The sequence below is a fragment of the Leptodactylus fuscus genome, chromosome 1, assembly GCF_031893055.1.
Source record: "Leptodactylus fuscus isolate aLepFus1 chromosome 1, aLepFus1.hap2, whole genome shotgun sequence".
NCBI lineage: Eukaryota > Metazoa > Chordata > Amphibia > Anura > Leptodactylidae > Leptodactylus > Leptodactylus fuscus.
Genome location: NC_134265.1, coordinates 361327604 through 361354391, shown reverse-complemented (window position 1 = coordinate 361354391; position 26788 = coordinate 361327604). Strand labels below are relative to the sequence as shown.

General features: G+C 43.4%; 1 protein-coding gene across 1 annotated transcript in view; it reads right to left on the bottom strand.

Moving 5' to 3' along the window:
- VAX2 (ventral anterior homeobox 2) overlaps positions 1-26480 on the bottom strand; it is a 58610-nt gene extending 32130 nt beyond the window's left edge. Inside the window, exons 1-2 of the mRNA XM_075261845.1 lie at positions 26222-26480; positions 10182-10369 (exon numbers count right to left, since the gene is read on the bottom strand). Coding sequence (XP_075117946.1) covers positions 10182-10369; positions 26222-26480 — 447 coding nt within the window. The remainder of the gene's footprint in view (positions 1-10181; positions 10370-26221) is intronic.
- Between the last annotated feature and the right edge of the window lie 308 nt (positions 26481-26788).

Here is a 26788-nt window from a genome sequence, read left to right as displayed (position 1 = left end):
GGGTACAGGATAATGACAGGCTGATACTTGGGGTACAGGATAATGACAGGCTGATACTTGGGGTACAGGATAATGACAGGCTGATACTTGGGGTACAGGATAATGACAGGCTGATACTTGGGGTACAGGATAATGACAGGCTGACACTTGGGGTACAGGATAATGACAGGCTGATACTCGGGGTACAGGATAATGACAGGCAGATACTTGGGGTACAGGATAATGACAAGCTGATACTTGGGGTACAGGATAATGACAGGCTGATACTTGGGGTACAGGATAATGACAGGCTGATACTTGGGGTACAGGATAATGACAGGCTGATACTTGGGGTACAGGATAATGACAGGCTGACACTTTGGGTACCGGATAATGACAGGCTGATACTCGGGGTACAGGATAATGACAGGCTGATACTTGGGGTACAGGATAATGACAGGCTGATACTTGGGGTACAGGATAATGACAGGCTGATACTTGGGGTACAGGATAATGACAGGCTGACACTTGGGGTACAGGATAATGACAGGCTGATACTTGGGGTACAGGATAATGACTCGCTGATACTTGGGGTACAGGATAATGACAGGCTGATACTTGGGGTACAGGGTAATGACAGGCTGATACTTGGGGTACAGGATAATGACAGGCTGACACTTGGGGTACAGGATAATGACAGGCTGACACTTGGGGTACAGGATAATGACAGGCTGATACTTGGGGTACAGGATAATGACAGGCTGATACTTGGGGTACAGGATAATGACAGGCTGATACTTGGGGTACAGGATAATGACTCTCTGATACTTGGGGTGCAGGATAATGACAGGCTGATACTTGGGGTACAGGATAATGACAGGCTGATACTTGGGTACAGGATAATGACAGGCTGATACTTGGGGTACAGGATAATGACAGGCAGATACTTGGGGTACAGGATAATGACAAGCTGATACTTGGGGTACAGGATAATGACAGGCTGATACTTGGGGTACAGGATAATTACAGGCTGATACTTGGGGTACAGGATAATGACAGGCTGATACTTGGGGTACAGGATAATGACTCGCTGATACTTGGGGTACAGGATAATGACAGGCTCATACTTGGGGTACAGGATAATGACAGGCTGACACTTGGGGTACAGGATAATGACAGGCTGATACTTGGGGTACAGGATAATGACAGGCTGATACTTGGGGTACAGGATAATGACAAGCTGATACTTGGGGTACAGGATAATGACAGGCTGATACTTGGGGTACAGGATAATTACAGGCTGATACTTGGGGTACAGGATAATGACAGGCTGATACTTGGGGTACAGGATAATGACTCGCTGATACTTGGGGTACAGGATAATGACAGGCTGATACTTGGGGTACAGGATAATGACAGGCTGACACTTGGGGTACAGGATAATGACAGGCTGATACTTGGGGTACAGGATAATGACAGGCTGATACTTGGGGTACAGGATAATGACAGGCTGACACTTTGGGTACCGGATAATGACAGGCTGATACTTGGGGTACAGGATAATGACAGGCTGATACTCGGGGTACAGGATAATGACAGGCTGATACTTGGGGTACAGGATAATGACAGGCTGATACTTGGGGTACAGGATAATGACAGGCTGATACTTGGGGTACAGGATAATGACAGGCTGACACTTGGGGTACAGGATAATGACAGGCTGATACTTGGGGTACAGGATAATGACTCGCTGATACTTGGGGTACAGGATAATGACAGGCTGATACTTGGGGTACAGGGTAATGACAGGCTGATACTTGGGGTACAGGATAATGACAGGCTGACACTTGGGGTACAGGATAATGACAGGCTGACACTTGGGGTACAGGATAATGACAGGCTGATACTTGGGGTACAGGATAATGACAGGCTGATACTTGGGGTACAGGATAATGACAGGCTGATACTTGGGGTACAGGATAATGACAGGCTGATACTTGGGGTACAGGATAATGACAGGCTGACACTTGGGGTACAGGATAATGACAGGCTGATACTTGGGGTACAGGATAATGACAGGCTGATACTTGGGGTACAGGATAATGACAGGCTGATACTTGGGGTACAGGATAATGACTCTCTGATACTTGGGGTGCAGGATAATGACAGGCTGATACTTGGGGTACAGGATAATGACAGGCTGATACTTGGGGTACAGGATAATGACAGGCTGATACTTGGGGTACAGGATAATGACAGGCTGATACTTGGGGTACAGGATAATGACAGGCTGATACTTGGGGTACAGGATAATGACAGGCTGATACTTGGGGTACAGGATAATGACAGGCTGACACTTGGGGTACAGGATAATGACAGGCTGATACTCGGGGTACAGGATAATGACAGGCAGATACTTGGGGTACAGGATAATGACAAGCTGATACTTGGGGTACAGGATAATGACAGGCTGATACTTGGGGTACAGGATAATGACAGGCTGATACTTGGGGTACAGGATAATGACAGGCTGATACTTGGGGTACAGGATAATGACAGGCTGACACTTTGGGTACCGGATAATGACAGGCTGATACTCGGGGTACAGGATAATGACAGGCTGATACTTGGGGTACAGGATAATGACAGGCTGATACTTGGGGTACAGGATAATGACAGGCTGATACTTGGGGTACAGGATAATGACAGGCTGACACTTGGGGTACAGGATAATGACAGGCTGATACTTGGGGTACAGGATAATGACTCGCTGATACTTGGGGTACAGGATAATGACAGGCTGATACTTGGGGTACAGGGTAATGACAGGCTGATACTTGGGGTACAGGATAATGACAGGCTGACACTTGGGGTACAGGATAATGACAGGCTGACACTTGGGGTACAGGATAATGACATGCTGATACTTGGGGTACAGGATAATGACAGGCTGACACTTGGGGTACAGGATAACGACAGGCTGACACTTGGGGTACAGGATAATGACTCGCTGATACTTGGGGTACAGGATAATGACAGGCTGATACTTGGGGTACAGGATAATGACAGGCTGATACTTGGGGTACAGGATAATGACAGGCTGACACTTGGGGTACAGGATAATGACAGGCTGATACTTGGGGTACAGGATAATGACAGGCTGATACTTGGGGTACAGGATAATGACAGGCTGATACTTGGGGTACAGGATAATGACTCTCTGATACTTGGGGTGCAGGATAATGACAGGCTGATACTTGGGGTACAGGATAATGACAGGCTGATACTTGGGGTACAGGATAATGACAGGCTGATACTTGGGGTACAGGATAATGACAGGCTGATACTTGGGGTACAGGATAATGACAGGCTGATACTTGGGGTACAGGATAATGACAGGCTGATACTTGGGGTACAGGATAATGACAGGCTGACACTTGGGGTACAGGATAATGACAGGCTGATACTTGGGGTACAGGATAATGACAGGCTGACACTTGGGGTACAGGATAATGACAGGCTGATACTTGGGGTACAGGATAATGACAGGCTGACACTTGGGGTACAGGATAATGACAGGCTGATACTTGGGGTACAGGATAATGACAGGCTGATACTTGGGGTACAGGATAATGACAGGCTGATACTTGGGTACAGGATAATGACAGGCTGATACTCGGGGTACAGGATAATGACAGGCAGATACTTGGGGTACAGGATAATGACAAGCTGATACTTGGGGTACAGGATAATGACAGGCTGATACTTGGGGTACAGGATAATGACAGGCTGATACTTGGGGTACAGGATAATGACTCGCTGATACTCGGGGTACAGGATAATGACAGGCTGATACTTGGGGTACAGGATAATGACTCGCTGATACTTGGGGTACAGGATAATGACAGGCTGATACTTGGGGTACAGGATAATGACAGGCTGACACTTGGGGTACAGGATAATGACAGGCTGACACTTGGGGTACAGGATAATGACAGGCTGATACTTGGGGTACAGGATAATGACAGGCTGATACTTGGGGTACAGGATAATGACAGGCTGACACTTTGGGTACCGGATAATGACAGGCTGATACTTGGGGTACAGGATAATGACAGGCTGACACTTTGGGTACCGGATAATGACAGGCTGATACTCGGGGTACAGGATAATGACAGGCTGATACTTGGGGTACAGGATAATGACAGGCTGATACTTGGGGTACAGGATAATGACAGGCTGATACTTGGGGTACAGGATAATGACAGGCTGACACTTGGGGTACAGGATAATGACTCGCTGATACTTGGGGTACAGGATAATGACAGGCTGATACTTGGGGTACAGGATAATGACAGGCTGACACTTGGGGTACAGGATAATGACAGGCTGATACTTGGGGTACAGGATAATGACAGGCTGACACTTGGGGTACAGGATAATGACAGGCTGATACTTGGGGTACAGGATAATGACAGGCTGATACTTGGGGTACAGGATAATGACAGGCTGACACTTGGGTACAGGATAATGACAGGCTGATACTTGGGGTACAGGATAATGACAGGCTGATACTTGGGTACAGGATAATGACAGGCTGATACTCGGGGTACAGGATAATGACAGGCAGATACTTGGGGTACAGGATAATGACAGGCTGATACTTGGGGTACAGGATAATGACAGGCTGACACTTGGGGTACAGGATAATGACAGGCTGACACTTGGGGTACAGGATAATGACAGGCTGATACTTGGGGTACAGGATAATGACAGGCTGATACTTGGGGTACAGGATAATGACAGGCTGACACTTTGGGTACCGGATAATGACAGGCTGATACTTGGGGTACAGGATAATGACAGGCTGACACTTTGGGTACCGGATAATGACAGGCTGATACTCGGGGTACAGGATAATGACAGGCTGATACTCGGGGTACAGGATAATGACAGGCTGATACTTGGGGTACAGGATAATGACAGGCTGATACTTGGGGTACAGGATAATGACAGGCTGATACTTGGGGTACAGGATAATGACAGGCTGACACTTGGGGTACAGGATAATGACTCGCTGATACTTGGGGTACAGGATAATGACAGGCTGATACTTGGGGTACAGGATAATGACAGGCTGACACTTGGGGTACAGGATAATGACAGGCTGATACTTGGGGTACAGGATAATGACAGGCTGACAATGGGGGTACAGGATAATGACAGGCTGATACTTGGGGTACAGGATAATGACAGGCTGATACTTGGGGTACAGGATAATGACAGGCTGATACTTGGGGTACAGGATAATGACAGGCTGATACTCGGGGTACAGGATAATGACACGCTGATACTCGGGGTACAGGATAATGACAGGCTGATACTTGGGGTACAGGATAATGACAGGCTGATACTCGGGGTACAGGATAATGACAGGCTGATACTCGGGGTACAGGATAATGACAGGCTGATACTTGGGGTACAGGATAATGACAGGCTGATACTCGGGGTACAGGATAATGACAGGCTGATACTTGGGGTACAGGATAATGACAGGCTGATACTTGGGGTACAGGGTAATGACAGGCTGATACTTGGGGTACAGGATAATGACAGGCTGATACTTGGGGTACAGGATAATGACAGGCTGATACTTGGGGTACAGGATAATGACAGGCTGATACTTGGGGTACAGGATAATGACAGGCTGATACTTGGGGTACAGGATAATGACAGGCTGATACTTGGGGTACAGGATAATGACAGGCTGATACTCGGGGTACAGGATAATGACAGGCTGATACTTGGGGTACAGGATAATGACAGGCTGACACTTGGGGTACAGGGTAATGACAGGCTGATACTTGGGGTACAGGATAATGACAGGCTGATACTTGGGGTACAGGATAATGACAGGCTGACACTTGGGGTACAGGATAATGACAGGCTGATACTTGGGGTACAGGATAATGACAGGCTGATACTTGGGGTACAGGATAATGACAGGCTGACACTTGGGGTACAGGATAATGACTCGCTGATACTTGGGGTACAGGATAATGACAGGCTGATACTTGGGGTACAGGATAATGACAGGCTGACACTTGGGGTACAGGATAATGACAGGCTGATACTTGGGGTACAGGATAATGACAGGCTGACAATGGGGGTACAGGATAATGACAGGCTGATACTTGGGGTACAGGATAATGACAGGCTGATACTTGGGGTACAGGATAATGACAGGCTGATACTTGGGGTACAGGATAATGACAGGCTGATACTCGGGGTACAGGATAATGACACGCTGATACTCGGGGTACAGGATAATGACAGGCTGATACTTGGGGTACAGGATAATGACAGGCTGATACTCGGGGTACAGGATAATGACAGGCTGATACTCGGGGTACAGGATAATGACAGGCTGATACTTGGGGTACAGGATAATGACAGGCTGATACTCGGGGTACAGGATAATGACAGGCTGATACTTGGGGTACAGGATAATGACAGGCTGATACTTGGGGTACAGGGTAATGACAGGCTGATACTTGGGGTACAGGATAATGACAGGCTGATACTTGGGGTACAGGATAATGACAGGCTGATACTTGGGGTACAGGATAATGACAGGCTGATACTTGGGGTACAGGATAATGACAGGCTGATACTTGGGGTACAGGATAATGACAGGCTGATACTTGGGGTACAGGATAATGACAGGCTGATACTCGGGGTACAGGATAATGACAGGCTGATACTTGGGGTACAGGATAATGACAGGCTGACACTTGGGGTACAGGGTAATGACAGGCTGATACTTGGGGTACAGGATAATGACAGGCTGATACTTGGGGTACAGGATAATGACAGGCTGACACTTGGGGTACAGGATAATGACAGGCTGATACTTGGGGTACAGGATAATGGCAGGCTGATACTCGGGGTACAGGATAATGGCAGGCTGATACTCGGGGTACAGGATAATGACAGGCTGATACTTGGGGTACAGGATAATGACAGGCTGATACTTGGGGTACAGGATAATGACAGGCTGATACTTGGGGTACAGGATAATGACAGGCTGATACTTGGGGTACAGGATAATGACAGGCTGATACTTGGGGTACAGGATAATGACAGGCTGATACTTGGGGTACAGGATAATGACAGGCTGATACTTGGGGTACAGGGTAATGACAGACTGATGTTCCTGATTGTCGCATCCCATCTAATCTGATATTGCTGACCTGTCCTTAGTCCTTACTGCACATAATATTTTCGCCCCTACCACACAAGCCTTTCGGGTATTTCTGTAGCTTGGAGCTGATTTGGTGGACTTGGTTCGGCCATGCATTGGGTGACATATTATTTGTGCCGTACATGTGCAGTCACTGCAGAGACTTGTCTGGCCAGATAAACCAGGAGACATCAATGAGGACTTATATCTGAGAATCAGACGCAATGTTTCGCTGCCTTCAGTTCTATCAGTAGTCAGCACCATCATGTAGGTGGACATTGGCTTTAAGACACTGTCCCTGAGTAATACAGTCTTGTAGATGTGGAAGAAGATTGAGGTCACCACCAAACCCCACAGTGTGACATCATCCGCAGTCTAATAAACTTGGTAGATCTGGTTTCCAGACGTTAGACTTTCTGCTCTTTTGCTATCGGTTTGTCTCGTGAGCGCTACTTGATAAATCTTGATTACTATTTTCATCGCACTCACATTAAACCATTCATTAGCTCCCGGCACAGTCAGCAGGCACAACGATCAGAGCGCTCAGATACCATTTACTTCCCTTCCACAGTCTCTCTTACCCTGTATCACTAAAGGGTCACGTATGAGCAGCAAGAACCGGAGAACTGAATAAACCCGGACCGGGATCAGGGCATTGGCCCATATTCTGCACATGAATATTAGTATATAAAAATCACAAGTCTATCCAGTATAGAGAGGTGACATCACTAAATATCCTGCCTACACACCAGTGACATCACTAAATATCCTGCCTACACACCAGTGACATCACTGAGAATACAACCTAACCATTCACTACACACCAGTGACATCACTGAGAATACAACCTAACTACTCAATACATACCAGTGACATCACTGACAACACAACCTAACCATTCACTACACACCAGTGACATCACTGAGAATACAACCTAACCATTCACTACACACCAGTGACATCACTGAGAATACAACCTAACCATTCACTACACACCAGTGACATCACTGAGAATACAACCTAACCATTCACTACACACCAGTGACATCACTGAGAATACATCCTAACCATTCACTACACACCAGTGACATCACTGACAACACAACCTAACCATTCACTACACACCAGTGACATCACTGAGAATACAACCTAACTACTCAATACATACCAGTGACATCACTGAGAATACAACCTAACCATTCACTACACACCAGTGACATCACTGAGAATACAACCTAACCATTCACTACACACCAGTGACATCACTGAGAATACAACCTAACCATTCACTACACACCAGTGACATCACTGAGAATACAACCTAACCATTCACTACTCACCAGTGACATCACTGAGAATACAACCTAACCATTCACTACACACCAGTGACATCACTGAGAATACAACCTAACCACTCACTACTCACCAGTGACATCACTGAGAATACAACCTAACCATTCACTACACACCAGTGACATCACTGAGAATACAACCTAACCATTCACTACACACCAGTGACATCACTGAGAATACAACCTAACCATTCACTACACACCAGTGACATCACTGAGAATACAACCTAACCACTCACTACTCACCAGTGACATCACTGAGAATACAACCTAACCATTCACTACTCACCAGTGACATCACTGAGAATACAACCTAACCATTCACTACACACCAGTGACATCACTGAGAATACAACCTAACCACTCACTACTCACCAGTGACATCACTGAGAATACAACCTAACCATTCACTACTCACCAGTGACATCACTGAGAATACAACCTAACCACTCACTACACACCAGTGACATCACTGAGAATACAACCTAACCATTCACTGCACACCAGTGACATCACTGAGAATACATCCTAACCATTCACTACACACCAGTGACATCACTGACAACACAACCTAACCATTCACTACACACCAGTGACATCACTGAGAATACAATTTAACTACTCAATACATACCAGTGACATCACTGAGAATACAACCTAACCATTCACTACACACCAGTGACATCACTGAGAATACAACCTAACCATTCACTACACACCAGTGACATCACTGAGAATACAACCTAACCATTCACTACACACCAGTGACATCACTGAGAATACAACCTAACCATTCACTACTCACCAGTGACATCACTGAGAATACAACCTAACCATTCACTACACACCAGTGACATCACTGAGAATACAACCTAACCACTCACTACTCACCAGTGACATCACTGAGAATACAACCTAACCATTCACTACACACCAGTGACATCACTGAGAATACAACCTAACCATTCACTACACACCAGTGACATCACTGAGAATACAACCTAACCATTCACTACACACCAGTGACATCACTGAGAATACAACCTAACCACTCACTACTCACCAGTGACATCACTGAGAATACAACCTAACCATTCACTACTCACCAGTGACATCACTGAGAATACAACCTAACCACTCACTACACACCAGTGACATCACTGAGAATACAACCTAACCATTCACTGCACACCAGTGACATCACTGAGAATACAACCTAACCATTCACTACACACCAGTGACATCACTGAGAATACAACCTAACCATTCACTGCACACCAGTGACATCACTGAGAATACAACCTAACCATTCACTGCACACCAGTGACATCACTGAGAATACAACCTAACCATTCACTACACACCAGTGACATCACTGAGAATACAACCTAACCATTCACTGCACACCAGTGACATCACTGAGAATACAACCTAACCATTCACTACACACCAGTGACATCACTGACCATGCAGCCTCTCTACCCCATGGTTCATATCGTTGCAGTTGCAATAGTTGCAGTCTGCTTCAGGAAAGGAAAATAGAGAATTATAAATTCTAATCAGTATTGAACAAATCTGGAGCCATCTGACAAAAACATTGGTCTCACCTGGGTTTCGGACAAGTTGAGCTGTCTGGCCAGTTCCGTTCTCTCTCTGCCGACGACGTATTGGCACCTCTGGAACTCCAGCTCCAAGCGGTACAGCTGCTCTGCAGTGAAGGAGGTTCTGGTGCGCTTTGGCCGATCGAGGTCCAGGCCTTTTGGGAGAACAATCTCCCGGATCGTCCCTTTGGCATCTTGATGGGAAAAAAAGAGACAAAAAGTCAACATCAGAAGAGCGAACGAGTCTCCTAATGTCACCAATTCCACTGAGTCATTGGACACCAATTCATAGAAATTTGTTGTATTGATTCTTTAATCTTGGAAGACAAGATTGTAATGACTGAGGACTCTGTAGGGTCGGAAACGTGATACCTCTACCTCTGCGAAATGGGGGATAAGTAGGGATAATACAGTTATCTGCGCTATGTTAGATAGTCAATGGACATGAAAACCAGATAGATTGGTAAGGCTAAGAAAGATACTTGTTATTGTTTGGTAAAGGTTCACGTTGACCCCATATTGAATCTACTGGGAAGTCTGGTAGAATTCAACCCCAACATGTCTTTCTATACTGGGGAATTGATTTCCCACCACATCCCACGGAAGCTTAATCTGTATGAGATCTGGAAAATTTGGAACCCAGTAACTCTTTGTCATTGTCATCAGACCATGAACAAGGTAACAAAGTCTATTATCCTGGAGAAAGATATAACTGCCATTAGGGGGCACTGCTGTCATGTGGGGGCCCTGCTGTCAAGTGGGGACACTGGTGTCATGTGGGGGCCCTGCTGTCATGTGGGGGCACTGCTGTCATGATCCTGCCGAAAGAGGTAATTGCCATTGGGGGCACTGCAGTCATTATCTTACAGAAAGAAATAACTGCCACTAGGGGGCACCAATATCATGTGGGGGTTCTTAGCTTGTATAGTGTTTAGTTAGGTAGTACATGTCATGGTAACATCCAATGCCAGGATCAAAGATTTCACCCACTATAGCTCAAAGGCAATGGTCACCAACTGGCTGTAATTTGGCAATAAGTGGCTGTACCCATATATGTTATTGTGGCCCACCATGTAGAGCACCGAGGATGCAGCCTCACTGACCATATATGAGCACTGTAAGCCAAGCCCAGGTGGAACCTGAAGGAACATAAAGAATGGAGCTCAACTACTACTTCTCTTTTCAATCCACTCTTGGTTTTGGGTTCAAAAACTTCATAAAAAAGCCCTGAATGAGTTCTACCCTTAGGTCATATTCACTCTGTCAGTTTTAGGCCAGTATTTTTCCCCCAGTATTTGGCCAAATCCAAGAGACAGAGAAAATCCATACTGTAAAAACTGGTACCTCTTCCATCTTCTAGAACCACCACTGGTTTTGGCTTCAGACAGACCCATTAGGTGTTGTTCGGTGTTCAGGACGTAGGTGTCTATATATCTCTCCATATAGTCAGAGGTAGAGATAGAAACATGACAGCTCACCAGCCTTGTGTGATTTTCTCATTGTGTCTACTACCTTGCAGATTTAGGACATCACATCGCTGCTCGTCATTCTCAGGTCATTTTGGGTCACAAGCAAAGTCTATTTATATCAGTGAGTGCAAATAACACAGCCTGAGATGAGGAGCTTTAGGTTGATGTTATCCACAGACCTTGAGGATGCTAAGAAATCTAAAAATGAAAGATGAACGGGTGTGGGCACCTTTATATGTTATTGAGTAGATAGTGATGGTGGTGGGGTCTATGTATAGGGGATCCCACCATTCATATAAATGACGGAGCTGTAGTTCTCTACAGCTCTAGAACCTCTTTGGCTTTAGGCGTCATGTGTATTGACACAGCACACAAAATCACTACAGTTCCATGTACAGTTACATAGTAGATGAGGTTGGATGAAGACACAAGTCCATCAAGTCCAACCGATAAGCCTACAGTGTTGATCCATTGGAAGGCAAAAAAAAAACAAAAACGAGGCTTATGGCAGGGGATAAAATTCCTGATTCTGGATCAATTACCAAAATCTAAAACCCTTAACCCTTAACCCATAATATTGTTCTGTATCACTGTGTCCCTGTGATGTTGGGTGGAGAACGAGGTAGATATCTCAATAGGATACCACAGACACAAGAGGCTGACTATGTTGGGTGGAGAACGTGGTAGATATCTCAACAGGATACCACAGACACAAGAGGCTGACTATGTTGGGTGGAGAACGTGGTAGATATCTCGACAGGATACCACAGACACAAGAAGCTGACTATGTTGGGTGGACAACATGGTAGATATTTCAACAGGATACCACAGACACAAGAGGCTGACTATGTTGGGTGGAGAACGTGGTAGATATCTCAACAGGATAGCACAGACACAAGAAGCTGACTATGTTGGGTGGAGAACGTGGTAGATATCTAGACAGGATACCACAGACACAAGAAGATGGTCCAAAAAAACAAGTTTACTTCCATTGAGGCACAGATCTTGATGGTGACAACTCAATGGTGGGACAAGGATTGGCAGTCATTCTAAATCGAGGCATAGTTCTTCGACAGACAGGAACAAAAAACTATTTCATTTGACTATAGATCCCTTGGGCAAAGTTCTAGATTGACTACTAGCACTGATAAGGGATATGCCCAAAGGGGTCCTTGGACATGGCTCACTTTTGGGCCCTTGGACATGGCTCACTTTTGGGCCCTTGGACATGGCTCACTTTTGGGTCCTTGGACATGGCTCACTTTTGGGCCCTTGGACATGGCTCACTTTTAGGCCCTTGGACATGGCTCACTTTTAGGCCCTTGGACATGGCTCACTTTTAGGCCCTTGGACATGGCTCATCACTTCTCAGCACTTCTCAGATCAGCTTTCAGGACTGTCGTGGCCACTTGTCAGTACTCAGTCTACTAACAGGATAAGACTAGGGCTACACATCAACAACAAAAAGTTGCAAAGACGTTATGCAAGTAAAAGAGTTGTGCGAGTCTAGGGATATATTGAGGCATGTGTCCCGCAATGTCAAGTCACACACAAGTCTTTTGTAGAGTTGTAATGGTTGTAGAATAAGTCGAGGCGCACTCAAATCCCGACACATACGACCTTTAACAAAAATCCAAAATGCTTGGATGTTCTGCAACTCTCATGATGCAGCTACATGGAATGGCACGTCATAATGTGACAACATAAAGAATGCAGTGAAATTTTTGTTACTTGACTTCTGTGTGACTTTTTGTTGTGTGACACAGGTCACTGTGTATCCCTATTCTAAACACCACCATCTCCAGAACCACATATGTCTGCCATTGACTAGAACATACAAGTAGTTGCAGTTGTCCCACAGGTCTAGGGTTGCATTAGGTCTAGAGTGTTACCCATGCATTGATCATAATAGTCCTTGATAAGCCTTTTGACGTGTTATCGCTCTACTCTACACAGTCTTTTTGTCTTGTTCTCAGTGGCCTCCTCAATAATAACTTGAAGTATGTCCTGTTTTCTCTTACACCTGTCCAACTCTATTCTATACTGTTTCTACATTCTAGATTTCTCTTGACCAGCTATCTCAGCCCCACTCAGCCCAAATATTCCCCTATCAGCCCAAACACATCTTTTGTGCCTCAGGAGGACCCAACTTTGTTGCAGGAGTGGATCACTTTGGCAAATATTCAAAAAATGTTTTGTACCAATCCAGATCTGGTTTCTAGTCTAGTCCAATGAATGTTATGTTGCATGCTTTGGTGCCCAATCTTCCTAACATTATCTCAGGGTTCCCATATGTTGAAACCTCCAACTGATGAATCATCAAGGAATAGAGACTGGGGCTGCAGCTCCATCTGAGACTGAAAGACTCATGGCTTATGGCTCCCAATAGCGTAGACCAGGTAAAAGCCATGGCCGGCAGCTTCTGTAGGGATTGTGGTGTTACATGGAGGCCAGTCATCCCGTAATACAAGGATATCTCGAGTCCTCCAGAGAGGTTGGCTCATACATCATTCCCATCCATGACCTGAGAGGGTATACAGACATGGGTTGTCTTCTTGAGACACTTCCTGCACTTGAGGTTGGTTCCTAACACAGAGGATTAATCGTAACTGTAACGACCAATACTACACCACACTTGCATTATTTATCCTCCACCATAAAGTTTGTAAAGACAGAAAGAAACTGTTCCAGAATTGCTGTCCCCTTTTCATCTTACCCACCAAAAAATTGAATACAAAAAGCTGTATGCTCCCCAAAACGATACCAATAAAACTACAGGTTGTCCTGCAAAAAACAAGCCACCTCACAGTCTGCTCAATGGAGGAGTTGTAGGTCTTGTTTTTATTGTGTAAAAGTAGTCAAACATAACAAAAACTATATAAATGAGGTATCGCTGTGATCGTAGCGACCTGCCGGAAAAAGTTATCACATCATAAGACCACATGGTGAATGCTGTAAAAAAAAAACATCCCAAAACAATGGGAGGTGTAAAAAAAAATGATGGCACAACAGTGTCACTAAAGGGTTATTGGGAGACTAAAAAGTAGGTTTTTGTGGGATGAGCTGTATTGTTCAAAGGAATTAAAAACATCCAGGACAAGGTCCACCCTACCACTATACGTATAAAGCAATTGACTTTTTAGGTTTTTCACCTCTTCTATTTTTCTGCCAATGGAGCTGTATTTTTTGTGGGCTGAGCTGTATTTCTTAAAGGAGTTATATAGGGAACAAAAATGTCTAGCATAAGGTTTTACTTTTTCAGTACAAATTGATTTTTTGAAAGTTTTTCATCTCTTTTATATTATTCTGCTGATGTAGATGTATTTTTTGTGGGATGAGCTGTATTTTTTAAAGGAATTGTCCGGGAAATGTGGAGATGAAACAAGTAAAAATAATCTTTCATCTTAAGGAAGTGCCCTTTAAATCCGATTTCTACCTCCCCATACCGTGCACAACCTTTAGTCCTGAGTTTATAAATCCCAGATAAGTGGATATTATAGTATGTCGGAGACAAGAGAAAGCGAAATGTCAAAAAATTTCAACCCTGCTATAAATTGTTCACGGATCAACATGCCTTCCATTCAGTGTGTTGTCAAGCAATAAAAGACTTCTCCGAGACATTAGGCATTTGACATTATAAATAAAGTCTATTGAAAAAGCCTTTACATAGTCCCGATCCAAAAAAGACGCTCTAGCTATATAGTCGATGACAGAGGGAGGCCAAAGCGAGCTCTAGGGGGTGCTAGGATCTACTGAGAAACCCTGCGAGATGCTACAAAGCCTTGTCAGATACTAATCCGTAGAGATGATATACATTGTATGTGCAATGGAAGAAATGGGAAACAGCAATATTTGATGTGACCCTTGAGTCCTCCTGGAAGTGATGATCTGCACCCCACAGATATAGCCCTGATCACAACATCATCCAGTCTGTCCGGGATGACATGAAGAGAGAGACGGATTGGAGCAAGCCTACATCCACAGAAGATCTGCGCTTAGCTCTCCAAGATGGCGGAGGGAACAACCTCCCTGCCCAGTTCTGCCAAAGACTGTCTACAAGTACCGAGAAGAACTGATGGAAGGCAAAGGGTAAAGGTCACACCGGATATTGATGAGATTTACATTTACATTTTACATGCCTAAAACTTTTGCAGGATGCTGTACACCCTATAGACAGACGGAGCTGAACTCAGCTATATAACATGCAACAGCGCCCTCTATCAACTTCATGTCAAAGAACTGACGCAAAGTGATGCACAAGCGGTTATCACAATACACTGAGGGGGGAGATCAGGAGCCTGGCGATCATACGATCCCTCCATCAAGATCTCATACTTCGGATATGGTCAAAGGAGAAATGTAGGGCTAAACCCTGCAAAAAGCCTAATGCAACATCCTGCCCAAAAAGTGTGCGCTACCCGGAACATGATCGATCTCTAGGTTTCTATTACAATGTTGCAAATCTGGAGGCCATTGCCTTCTTAACCAGGTGTTTTTGTCTCTTAAAGGAGCCTTTCACCAACCTAAGGACACCCTAAACCTACAGCGTTTCCTTATGTTGGTAGGGTTGGGGCCTCGAATCTGCACAATGCCTAAGTCCTGTCCTTTACAACATTGAGTAGTGTTACGCCCACCAGAGGTGAAGCCTGGAATCTTTCTGGCTCCCAGCGCATGCGCAAAGAAGTCTGTCCTCTGTTTCTGTGGTGGTTCTAGGGCGAGAAAGTTGGGAATTTAGTAGGATATGGAAGGAAGTGCTGGTGACAGGTTACCTTTAGTAGTCAGGGAGTGTTTTCTATAGCGGACTGTGCTATCTCTTCAACCACACAGTTACCCTGGAGTTCTCAAGATCAGTAGGAAGTGCTGAAGTAGGGTTCCTTGGGCCAACCAGATTCATTCCAGGGGCCCACCTTCCATCAACCCCCCTTGGACCCCCACAGACCTCAATAACCTTCATGGGTTGCCTTCTGCTAGACCTGTGTCATCCATTATTGTGCTAGGACATAGGCCAACAGAGGATGCTCTGGTACTATGGTGGGCTAATCCGACCCTGTCTGTACAAACTGGGACTCCTAAAAATTGGCAGTAAAAGAGGGGAGGTAAAAAAAAAAAAAACACAAAAAACAGCATACTCACCTGTCCCGGATTATCCACTGTGTCCACCCAGGGTAGTCCGATCCTGTCGGTTCCCTTCCAATGAGGCCTCTGATTGGTCTCAGGAGTCACATGACTGCTGAGGCCAATCAGCAGCCTTAGTGACGTTAGGAAGGGAATCGGGGACTCACGGGCAGGGATGTCACTGGTTCCCTTCTTGAGGCGGACGATAGACCTCAGCTGTTAGGTACTTCTGCTGGAAGACAACAATGGCGCTGTAGTACCGGACTGCGCAGGGAGGGACAAGGGACATGTTAGTATGGGGGTTTTTTTACCTCCTCCTCCGACCTAACTAAAAAATTTTAAAAAAATACCATTTTTGCCTGGACAACCCCTTTAAGTCCTATCAGATTGACAAGCCTTACATATTTTTAAAAATTCCTAATAATAATATGAGCTTTATATAAAATTCTGTATGAACTTTAGCACAGCCAATAGGATTAGGATTGTGCTAAATTACAACCCACCATCTTCTTAAGGCCGGGTGCACAAAGGGGTTTTTTGGCCTCCACCTCAGGTTCCAGTCCAAAATACGGGTAGCTGCGACTGAGTGCTGGTGCAGTGTATCGGTATCCAGTCGCGCACTCCGATGGGCCTAGTCCGGAGGAAGGAATGTCTTCAGGTGGATTCACGAGGCCACTCTGCCTGAAGAATGAGTATGTCCATTCTTTTTTCCGGGAGCCGGAACATACGGCTTCTGGAAAAAAGAACTGACCAGCTCCCATTGATTTCAATGGGAGCCAACTTTTTGGGCAGATGCAACCAAAAATACACCGTGTGAACTCAGCCTTAAGGATTGAGCAGACCCATCCCCTTCCTATATAAGTCCATGGAGACATAAGGTGAAGCATTTTAGACTCCACAGAGAGTAAAGATCTTCAGGTTCCAGTGAATTGTACAATACGGATCTGTGATTTGGAACTTTTTGGAGACCCCCTTCTGGCTTAGAATAGTTCCCTGATAAACTGGTTGAAAAACAATGGTTGGAAATGGAGCACAACATTGATGACTGCAATCACGAACCAATGTGGGGCGCTCTAGTTGTTCTCCGAAAATTAACCTGAAAATAACACTTTACCACAACACCCATAGATTGTAACGCCTGCTTATTTTCCTGGGGCTAAAGTGGAAATTGTACTTGGGCTACAGAATACGAAGCCTAGAATTAGACGGCCCTACAGCATGCAGACCCCCTATAGACCAGGGCATGTCTGTTTATTTTGAACATGGTTTTGCACCTCTTGCCTGAAGCCCCCAATTCCCGCTGATTCTTCCCTCGCAGATGGTTGTTCAGCGTCTCTATAAAAATGGCACAATATTATGTTTCAGAAACGCTTTGTTGATCCAATTCAGGGAGAACAAGGAAAGTAACCCGTAATTTAGCCCTAGCAGCTGTCAGATGCCTCATAAATACATATAGACAAGCGCAGCGAAATGCTCCTCTCCTCGCTACGTCAAGCGCTTCCTTCGGCATCATCTTAATGGTTTATGCACTTTGTCCTCGGAAAATAAGGGAGGAAAGCAAAACATCATGGCTTAAGAATACGCTTTTCCATATACAATAGTCTTAAAATGTGTTATTACAGTTGTGTCTTTTAATGGCTACCTGTTCCCCGGGACTGGCACCCATGGATCACAGTATTTGTGAGATGTCCAATCAAGGACGAACTAGTGGCTACAATCACGAACACCGAATGTCTCCACAAGTGGCAATTGGAGGTCCGGGGAATAGCATGCTACATATGGTAATGAGCGAAGATGGCAGCTCTTTTTTAGACCTAGTTTTCGTCTTTGTTTGACGTTATTGTGGCTTCGATCTCAAAGTGTTGTGAACCTATCCTAAAACCATTCCCAGGCCCCTATAACTACACGTAATTACCCATCACCTACTGTGTACTGAATCACTTGGACTACATAAATTCAGCCATCTCATGGGAAATTTATAGAGATGAAGGAATAGCTTTGTACTCAACTGGGTTTGTTAAGAATTTTTGGGGGTTCATTCAAATCTCTTCGTTCCATAGAATATAACATTAAGAATCCTGTGAACGTTTCACATTTCTGATCCCTCCGAGGCCCCACCAAAGTATCTGGTCTTCGTTCCTGAAGTCTTCTGGCCTCTTCGGGCTCTCTTTAATGAAACCCAAGGAGCCAGAAGACACTGGGAAAAAAAAAGAGCGGAGGAGCCTAGAATGGGCCGACAGTTACTATACACTCAGTCATAAATATAAGAAAACCGCTTCCGGTTCAAACCAAACAAGTTTTGGTCGAATCTTTGGAATATTCTCATGAGGTTCACCCATCACTGGTCATTTAGTTCTCTCCGGTTTTTGCTTTCCTAAGCATGTAGATAAAGAAAACTGCACAAATGGACGGCAAATGTATCAAAATGTTGTTCTGGAGTTAAAGAACGACGCTGCCGAAACAAAGTAACAACCTCGGAGACATCACCAATGGAACAAGATTGTATCAGATGAAAGGACGTTACTATAATTGAATAATATAATATACACCGATATACAAGAGGGGACCACGATGTAGAAAAAGGAGAACCTTCAATCATTTTTGTTGTCTAGAGGCAAAGATAATAAACTCGTAACATCACGAGAGCGACCAACATTAGCTAGAGCGTCAATACCAAGCCTATAAACATCTTCTATCAATGGTCCTACCGATATGACACATTGGTAATGGTGCCCATTATGTAATAGGATCAGTCAAAATCTGTATGTAGGTGCATATAATGTAATCATCCCATGTATTGTCAAAAATGTCCATGTCCTATGGACGGCCTGTAAACCTGCCGGTGCTTTCTTTTGGGTCATATGATGAATCTAGACAAAGACCATCTAGACCATCACAACTGTAAATCAACACAGAAAGATCAGGTCTGGCCATACACCGTACCACCAATATCCATTCAACTATTTCAATATCTATACCTTACCACATGGCTTTATAGCAAATGTACAAACTAATGGATTCTGGGTCCACAATAGAATGTGCTGATCAAAAATGTCTACGATTTTTTTTACAATTTACAAATTCTAATACAGACAAGATTATAACCCGATTTCTAGATTGTTTTCAGCATGGGGCAAATTTTACAAAAATTGGTAAAATTACAAAGGCCTATCTATTCTAAGTTCATTCTGATCTTTTTTTGATTTGTCAGTCTATTCAGTCTACTTATCTACCCCATGGGCTTCTAAGCCCTAAAGGTCATGATCTGGCATCATCCAGTGTCCACATAGAGTCGATGTGAGAGAATCCAGTTTGGCAAACCCATACCTACTGAACCTCTACAAAACATATCGAAGGGATCAATGTAGTCTTAATTCTTATTACCCTTGGTGTCACATTAGCAATTGTCCACGTTTAATAGAGTTGGAGGCATAAACCAGTCCAAAATAAACCTCAAATATGAAGATGAGTCAAAATTCACACAAATGTAGCAAGAAAAGTGGCAGCATCTCCAAGAAGAACGCTTACATTCACGTAGAAAGTCTGATTGATACAAATTTAGATTTGAGATTCCAATTGTTGGTTCCCAATGTATCAAATTTACTAAAAGTTCTGGATCTTTTAGTAAATTTGGAAGAATAAATCCACCGCATCTAGTGAAATTAAGATGGTTTCGCTTAACCAGAAAAAAAATTATAAACAAAAGAAAAAACATTCATGTGGATAGGTCCAAGCGTTTTAAAAATTTTTTATTTTGACCCATATTTTGAATTTTTCACATTTTTAATAGTAAAATGGTTGAAATGAATAAACATCAATGATACCGCTCCATTAGTCAAGGGTCCAGATTTTTTAAAATATTTAGTCACCATGACTTTCCACTATAGATTCGACCTAATATTGTGCCCTTATTTTTCAGATGTTTTTCTCCTCACATGGGATTGATGTTCTTGTTAACTAAGCAAACAAATCTCTTCTACAGCTCAAGGTGCCGGAGGGAAAGAAGATGCCAAAAACATTCACAAAGTGGTGACAAATAGAACCTGAGAGTATCTTCTGGCGTATACCCTATTCCTCCCGTGATACTCCTACTAGGTCTAGAAGACTTTATTGGTCTATCAACTCCAGGACAGGTGGTGAAGGTGCCAGTGGTGACCCAGGAGGACGTGCTGTAGCAGTCATGGGTTCATATGGGAGAAGTTTACTATCAAAACACAAGCCCTTTTTTTCGATACAATGTGTCACGCGCTCTGAACCCCAAGTCGGTCCAGTACGTACAACGTCCACTTTGGGTTTTTTGAAAAGGTGTTCTGGTCTCATGACTTGGGGCAGACCTGGGAATGTGACCACTATCAAGTCATAGATGGCTTCCAATTTTGTAGAGTCTTTTTGACTCCAATAATCGAGGACTCTTTAGGGGGATCACGTTGTATAATGGACATGGAATATGCGGATCCTCAGGATAGTGAGAAGACTCGTCGCTACGACTATAACATTCAATACAAAAGACCGAATTTATAAAAAAGGAAATCTCAATTGTAAAATTGTTTACTCCAATGGACAAAGCCATTGTTTATTGACGCACAAACGTCCGATGAGACGATTTTCTATCTCACTTAACCCTGCCCAGCATTCAGCTGCCTGTTCTCCACTTTATTGGACGCCATTACAATCCACTATTCTTACTAAACTAGTTCGGATTCTTTTTCTAACTCGCCAATTTTTGTCGTAAAATCACAAAAAAACAGGAGATTTTTTTTTTTCCCTTTTTTTGGGGGGGAAATTGTTGGTCGTGCTGTGAAAAGCTGCACTAAGCTTTTTGTGAATAGTTTGTTCATTACTGATTGCTACTCAGCATTGTTAAGACCTGAATTTATTTCCCAATGTCACTTTGGCAAATCTACATATTGACTATTTAAAGGCACCATGGGGATTCCTGCGAGGACGATGGATCCGACTGTCTATGCACGTATTATTATGACAAAGACAAAATGCTTTCTTTCGGCGAGATATTTCAGCCCCCCTGATGGCGAATCTATGTCAACCAATGCGGGCAGTCTCTGTTAATTGTGGAGCTTTGGGTGTGTTATATTGTTCTGATATGACTGACGCATTAAGCGTCATCTTCGGATGTAAAATATGCGTATGCTTGGGCTTATCTCAGCATATTTCATATTACAGTCCCTTATTGGCTAGGGGTTCCAAAAATTGCAATTCGTAACAACTAGACCATACAATATTCACATAACGTAGGGTACTGTATAGCCTATATAGGCTTCTAAGGTCGTGGGAACGAGCTACGATGCCTAACGTGAAGTCAAATTTTTTAAAATAATTTTTTAAAAATTTTAATTCAACACTTTCAAGATCATAAAATAAGAAAAAAATATAAATTAAGCAAAAAATTTTTTAAAAAATTAGATAAAATAAATCATTTGAATAGGATTTGATAGAAATAGATTGCAACGTCATGAATGAAACCGTCCATACGTGATAAATCAATAATATCCAGAATACAGACCAATTATAATAGTAGAAAAGTAGAAAAAAAGCGGCACTACCGAATTTTTTGCTACTTTTTGTACAGACCAATTATAATATTACACAAAATACGAATCAGAAATTACGCTACAACATGTTTATATTCTCATTCAAACTGATACATCACAAAGGTTTGCCGAAAACAAAAATTTCGCAATTTTCAGATATTTTGTAAAAAAAACGCAAAACAACAAAATAAAAATTGGTCCCGTTTTAAAAAATAAATGTGTAAATAAAATAATTTAAAAAAAAATCACAAAAACATGACATATCGGTATAAAACGATGGACGTGACAAGGACGCGAAATGTGACGAATATTATAACATTTCTAATGGAGAGGCCAAGGGGACAATAATAATAGTGGTCGACCAAACCATTGGCAAGTCTAAAAATATTATTTTATTAATTTTTTAAAATATTTTTTTCATGGAACATTAGTATCAGACTGATCAATAAAAAAATATATGTAATATTAGAATTTTTTCTAAAAAAATCATTATATTATATTAAATCTTTAATATATATTTTAAAAAAAAAAAGATTAATTATCATTAATTTTGATTTAATTAATTTATCAAAAATTTATCTCTCTCTCGATGTTCGTCTATAAATTTCGCTTTCCGTCGATCTAAAAACATTTCCCTACTTTTACCGCTCTCAATAAATAAAAAAAAAAAATCTTGAGTGCTCCGAGTCCACCATTTTGTTGTGGTTTAAGGCACCGAACGGCAAAATGGTGGCTGTCACTACTGATTCTTCTCATTAGAGTCTCAGCCCCTTAAAAGTAATCCAGAGTCAGTAACATTCAATTGTCAAAGTCAATTTTTTAAAAAAAAGTTTTGCAAACAAATTTACTCAAATTTTAAATATTACCGTAATCAATGAGTCAATGACCCTGGAGTGTATCATGTGGTTTATATACACGTAGCACTATTAGGTATGATGTATACGGTATATATAGGTTCATCACTGAACCATCAGTTTGACAAAGTCGTTGCACCTCCAGCCAAAGGCAAAGTAAAAAAAAAAAAAAAATCCAAAAATAAGCATGGTTGTAACCCTGGAATAGAGTGAATATAATGGCCCCGCCACTGGGTATATAGAGCAGCCTGACTCCTAATATCCCTACATTCAGTAGTTAACTTGTTTACACTTAATTAAGGAGTGTGTCTAATTACAAAGCTGAAACAACTAGTTAGGCACATACGCCATACTGTGGGCCACGTGGTACTTTTTTTTTTTTCTATTTTTTTTTTTTCCTCCCTTCGCACCTTGTAAAGAATTTCAAAACTTCCGGCTAAATCCAGGTCAATGGATAAAATTCCCTGATATTTTTTAAAAAAATTTCAAAAAAATTAATTTACGTTTTGTTTTAACAGCAAATTTTTTACAATTTTTTTTTTTAATAATGTGAAGCCTTAGCTGTGAGCGCAGCGCCACAACGGTGACATGATGGCCGCCTGCTCGTGAACTCGAGTTGACCTCTATAGCTCTCAAGGTATACAGGGCTGATAGACTGAAGCCATAGTCAACGCAGAGGAAGAGCGTGGTATATCATCGTCTTCAAATAAATTTTACACCACCGTGGGTTTATTTTGGCAAAATTGTCTTCCACTAATTAGTCTTAATTAAGGGAAAGTAACTAATGTGACAAAGTCCTCATTAACCCTGTTTGGTGCTACAGTATCATAAAGATGTTCTGACCTGATCGGTGGGTAACGGTCTCCAAAAACAATATTATACAACTTCCGATTGACCTGAAAATTTCCATCTACCCTGTCATTTTTGAGAATTGCCAATAAACCTTTAGTCTTCCTTCTCTTTATACTTAAGAATTGGTAAAACGTTCACGGTGCAGAAGAAGCAAATCTCTCGAATGTGTTCGTGACCGTCGTCTCGGAAAAAAAATGACAAGCTTTTGAGTCAGTCTATGGTATCTCAACAACGTAGGTCCTGAACTCCACAAAAACACAAGACTACGACATCCCCTCCTCAAACTTCCAAGTCGAGATTGAAAAATAGGATTTTTCTCAGACCTAGTCTCGACCGACTCAACCTCAAAGTCTTGCCGGAACGATTTATAGGTAAGTGTGTCTGTGTATGGATGTAAAAATAGAGAACCAAAAAATTCACTATTTATAGGGTTCCCCTAAGTTGTAACGGACCTCAGAACATAAGTGTGAGTGTATACTATTGTTTGTGAATGGAGGATACAAAATATTCACAATGGATAAGCGTTCCGTTGATCTAATAACACAACGGTAAGTGTATATTGTTGTTTCTTTTTGTTTGTGAACGTAGAATACAAAAAATTCACAATGTGTAGGGTTGCCTTTTGTTGTCGTTGACCTAATCAATAGTATGTGTAAGGATAGCGTTCCTGCGTTCACGTTTATCTAGTTTGCCCATGTAAGAGTTAAAAAGTTTTCCTCTATACCGGCCTACAGTCGGTGTGCCCGGCTTATTCACGCAGAGAGGCATAGGTAACATAGTATGTTTACACACATACACACACCTACTCACTTCTGTCAGTATACACAGTCACGGAACACAAAATAAGAATATGGCCAACATTCTATAGGTCTTCCTGAGCTTAGTCCTTAGTCACTATTTTGTATCACGTCGCTGAGACAAAGTTTCATCCAAAAATCCACCCTGCACAATCTCCGTCCCCGGTCCATTATTCCAGGATTTTATAGAATGTTATGCCCCACTTAACGACTTTATTGTCCAAAACTGACAATATTGTAAAAAAAAAACACGACAACGTAAAAATCCCCAAACACGAAATAAAAAATGTAAGAGGTCTGCTCAGATTCCCGGAGCAGATAAAGGCATCCCGACCCTCCACCGCTGCTCCTTACATAACCAGCACACCACAGACACGACGTTCCCTATAGGACACATTGGACTCCTCTGCTAAGAAACCCTTAGCCCAAAGCTCATAGAAAATTTGCCCCCTGCATTGGTCTTAAAATTCTACTTTTGATTCCCATCCAATCCCATCGCTCTGAAAGCAGAACGTTGTGTTTTTTTGCTAGAACTCGGGCTGACCGATACAATGTTTACATGCTACAGGCGACTCTGCTCGCACAGGGCCTCGTCCTGCTTGTTTGTGCGAATTGTTGAACAATAAAGTTGTGAATGGCTAATAATGAAAAAAAAAACAACACACACACACAAGGCTGAGACGTCTCGGAATATAAGGCATCTTTTTCAAAAATCCTGGAGACGGTCTCCGTGTTCAGGGACTCGGGGACTCTGTGTCTAAATATATCCTGAGCGGAGAGGTATTAGGGTAACGCTCCATACCGTGCCTCTCTCTCGGGCTTACCCATGCACGGATAATACGGTACATGCAATGACGTTACTCTGGAGCGATGTATACGGAGATAGTCCCTCGTCCTCCTCCTCCTCCTCCTCCTCGTATGCCGGCCACTCTATTGTAACTTTATACATATTTCAATAGCTTCATCTGCCTATGGATCCTATGCTTGGGACTAAATGCCAGATGGAGACAATAACGGGCTTTGTGTTCTGCCACGGAGTCCACGATAGCTCTCAATTAATAGTTTGTTTTTGGGGGTGAGAAAGCGAGATCACCACGGTGCGGACGCTAGAGGAACTGTGAGACATTGCGGTCGTTATCACGATCACGTAACTTTTACATGACAGGAAGCGGCGATGCACCTGCAGCTACGAGGACGTCCGCTGCCCTGACATAACATCTAGCGGACCGTTCGTTGAAGCGATTGGAGGCATTGGAGGGAATCAGAGCCCCCATTCGCACCGTTGGAAGGATAGGGATGTGTTCTCATGCTCACCCATCTCTCAGTTGCCTCCATTCATTCGCTTCTCTTCCATACCATTCCCTCCATGTCGTCGTCCCCCCCCCCCCCCTTCCCTTGTTAAATCCTTACCTCTGACCAGGATCCGTCGACAGTAATCAGCTTCTCCTGCGGACTGATTGTCCTGACCTTCCTCTTTGGACGATCCAGGGCTGGAGGTAGAGGTCACGGGAATGTCCTTAATGCTGTGGCCTCGTAAGGAACACTCTACATCAGCTCGGCTTCCCTTGTCTCTGAGTCGCTCTGTACACGACGTGGCTGACTTGCCACACAGAGGGCTTCTTCTCTCTTCGGACACTCCATCGCCCATACTAGTAGCCTGATCAAACATCAGGCGAAGCCCCCCCTAACCCCTAGGCTGGCCCCCTCCTTCCAATACCACTTTCGGAAAGGAGGAAAAACAAAAACAAACAAGCAACAATTCACCCAGAGAGCAGAAGTCAGCAGTCACATGCACGTAGGGCATCGGAGGCTCTGAACAAGTATTCCACCACGTAAGGTTTCGGCATGGTTGCCACCGTACACAAATGCAAGATCCCCTCAGCAACGTAGGTCTTTCTTAAGAGGTGCACACGTCAAGTTGTTCCCACATCTGAATTTTGGAGCGAGTTACAGGCACCGATCACGTACGGTAAAGAG